The sequence below is a fragment of the Palaemon carinicauda genome, chromosome 25, assembly GCF_036898095.1.
Source record: "Palaemon carinicauda isolate YSFRI2023 chromosome 25, ASM3689809v2, whole genome shotgun sequence".
Classification (NCBI taxonomy): Eukaryota; Metazoa; Arthropoda; class Malacostraca; order Decapoda; family Palaemonidae; genus Palaemon; species Palaemon carinicauda.
Window position 1 is genome coordinate 67,535,513 of NC_090749.1, and position 3,679 is coordinate 67,539,191.

General features: G+C 36.5%; 1 protein-coding gene across 1 annotated transcript; it reads right to left on the reverse strand.

Annotated features, from left to right (window-relative positions):
• Positions 1–2,173: 2,173 nt before the first annotated feature.
• Positions 2,174–2,773, reverse strand: LOC137619060 (protein FAM200C-like). Its single transcript, XM_068349256.1, has one exon. It carries the CDS (start codon positions 2,771–2,773, stop codon positions 2,174–2,176), a length of 600 nt encoding a protein of 199 aa, XP_068205357.1.
• Positions 2,774–3,679: the final 906 nt, after the last annotated feature.

Below are 3,679 nucleotides of genomic sequence, written 5' to 3' on the forward strand. Positions count from 1 at the left end.
GGAATAAATGACAATAAGAGACTGCAGAGTTACCTCCAGACAGTTTGTTATTCTCTTATATTGAGAAATCTTGGTTTCTCGAAAGAGGCACTTGTTAGAGATGTTTTAATGGAGGTTTTAGGAAACCAATAATTTGGAAACAGGAGAAATTCCTGAGGCAAAGGAGTCCTTCAGATAGAACATCTCATGAAGCCTTAGTTTCGTTAGTAATTTAGACATAGCAACTTTTCACTGAAGTGTTATACTCTTTTGAGACATAAAATATAAAACATTTGAATTGGTTATTAATGAAAATCTGGTTAACATCTCGAGTATTAAAATATCAAAACAAGAACAAACACTGGTTTAGGGATGATTGTAGAAGAGCTCATCTGGAGAAACGGCAGGAAAAGCATGTTAAGGAAAATGAACACAATTTGAGCGTTTGACCAAATACCATAAATAGTGTTGTCCTTGAACATTCACTCTTTGTTGTAGACTTCACAGTTCCTTCTTTACTTAAACTCGCTGTCCAATGAATAAGGCAACACTTTTGACTGATGTATCTGGCAATTAGCTGATTTATAAGAAACTCAATCTTCCTCAATGCTGTTTTCCTGACGCCTAATAACTAAATTTGGTTCCTCTCTATTCCAAAGGGTCTTATCTAGGCATGGTGAGAAGTTGCGTGATTTCTAATACACGAATGATATATGACTTATAATAATAATAATAATAATAATAATAATAATAATAATAATAATAATAATAATAATAATAATAATAATAGTGAATCAAATTTATCTTTATCGTTTGTGTATATTATTGGTAGTATTCCAGCAAGACCAAATTAACCCACCTCTCACGAAATGTTCACAAGTATGTAAGATCATTACGGTTTGCCCTTGCCGTCTCCATCTTCTCTTTTATTACAGTGATTTTGCACGACATGAATACACTAGTCTAGTGGTTCCCAACCTTTTTTGTCCCGTTCCCCCTTTTCCAGTCATTGTTTCACCTGTGGACCCCTACAACGAAATAGGTTAAGCCAGAAAAATTAGTAAAAGATTTTTTTTGCAAGAAATTAATATATTAATGTAAAATGCCTTCCATTGTTATGCTGATTAAGATGTAGTCCTATTTATGTGAAATCAGAAAACATTCTGTTCAGCAGTTTTTTATTTAAGTAAAACACATAGGAAAAATGTTATGTTGATGTTGTTATAGTTGTAGGTACTGTGAGCAAAAACTATCTTTGTAATATTTGCCCTCTGTTTGAGCTTGCAAGCACATGTATGAAAAAAAAGATCCCAAAAACTGTATGAATAAAACAAAAACACACAAAAACAGCAGTGAATGAAACTTTTCATTGGTTGCGAAAACGTATGTCACTTTATATGTCTCAATGGGACTTTTGTGGTTGTTTTTTGAGTAACCAGCTCATGAATCCTTGGCTCAGTGGCAGCCAGTGCACACCTAGAGTCATCTTCCACAGACAGCTTGTTCCTTGATTTTGTTTTTATTGCAAGTAATAAAGAAAACCCACTTTCGCACAGGTAGGTTGAAGCAAAAGGCAAAAGAACTCGAACTGCCCGATCCCTTATTTTTGGATATGATTCCATCATTGAACACCAGAAGCTAGACAAGGAGTTTGACTGGAACACATTCTTGGCTGTTGAATCATGGAAAAGCTCAATGAACTCTTCTTGTGCGTCTTCTAACACATCATCAACCTGACATAAGAAAGGATTTTTTGCTAATCCTGCGTGCTGAGGGCTCAAGTCAGGAAAGTAACGTCAAAATTCATCATCTAACTGAGACAATTGGTCCATGATTTCCTTGGACAAGGTGCTTGAAAGCTCACCATCAGCAAGAACTTCATTCAATGATGGAAACATAATAAATTTTCCTACACTCACTCTCTTCTTATACAGCTTTAGTTTGACCAAAAAAGCAGTGGCTGAGCAAGTTTAAATCCTTTCCTTGGAGTCTCAAGTTCAGCTGGTTGAAGATTTCAAATATGCCCACAAGATAAGCAAGGTGGAGCTGTAAGTGTTCTGATTTCAATATCTCCAACAGGTCACATTTTTTCTGTACATCAAGAAACATTTCAACCTCCTGTCGAAGAGAGAAGAAGTGGGAAAAAAATATCCCTGCAGACAACCACCTGACGGATGTATAAAAGAGCAAGGAACTATGTTCGGATTCCATGTCCTGACACAGTTGCTGGAACAGTCTCGTGTTGAGGGCAGAGTTTTTCACATAGGTCACGACCTTGACAATACCGGTGGAAATTGTTTAGAAGCCCAGAAGGAAGCGATTTAGAAACCAGAGCCTCCCGATGAATGAAGCAGTGCACACCAACTGCATTTGGTGCTTTGGATTTTACTTTTGCTTGGAAACCAGACCTCGACCCAAGCATGGCTGGAGCTCCATCAGTTGTGATTCCAACAAGATTATTCCAACTCAAACCATGCTTGTCAAAAAGCAATGACACAGCATTCATCACATCAGTGGCCGTACTTGATGTTTCAAGATTTTGACAGCAAAGAAATTCCTCCTTGATTGTGACTTTGAACAGGTATCGGCAGTATACCAACAGCTGGCACGCCATTGCTACATCAGTGGCTTCATCGACTTGTATAGTAAAAAGGGGGGATGCTTTTATCTCTTCAATAATTTGATCTTTCACATCACCTGACATGTCCCTGATTCCTCGCTGGATAGTATTATTCGAAAGAGATACATCACTTGGTTTCTGTGCTGCTTCTGCTACAAGAACCAGTCTAACCATTTCTTTTGCACAAGTAGGATCAATTCTTGAGTAATTGTGTTTGGCCTTTTCTTCCGTGCTACTAAATAAGCCACTCTGTATGATGCTTCCACGATGTTCCCTCTCTTATCTTGGAAGCTATCAGTCGCATCATGTTTTTGCCTCTTCAGTTCATCAGCTTTCCTCTTGAAAAAAATCCTTTTCCTTCCTAGCATACTCAGGGTGGCATTTGGTCATGTGAAGTTGTAATTTTGAAGGCTTCAGTGAATCATTTCCCAGGACACGAAAACAAATGACACACTGTGGAAGATCTTCATTATTTTTTTTAATCGAAGTAAACCTCCACTGAAGAAAATCCGAGAACTTTCTCTTCTTATTTGACATTATGCAATATCTGTGGGTGGAAAAAATAAAATTGACTATATGTGCGACCAGGTTAATATAACAACAATATACAAGTAAAATAATAACAAACCAAAGAGGTATCATATACACACACACACACACACACACACACACTTGAACATGCAAAGTATAAGTCACAATTTCACTAAAGAAACAGGGCTATGGAAAAAAATACGTTTTGACCTAACTCAAGATTTCGTTAAACCTTTCATTACCGGATCTCTTTCAAGCTAAATATTAGCACCTTTTGTTAGCCATATTAGAAAGAAAATAAAAAAAAAATACACCAAACCTTCCAGTAGACATGGATTTCAACTCCCCCAAATCTAGAAAACAATGTGCTTAAACTCGCCTAATGTTAGCCTAAATACAATTAAAAGTAATTCCCCAGTAATGAACAAGTTAATGAAGTGGCTCTGACATATTTACAAATTTCAATTGTTTTTTTTCAAAGACACCTCTGTTCTGCATATATTTAATCATAGCTAGGCTTAACAAAATGACTAAAAAGCAAAATATATC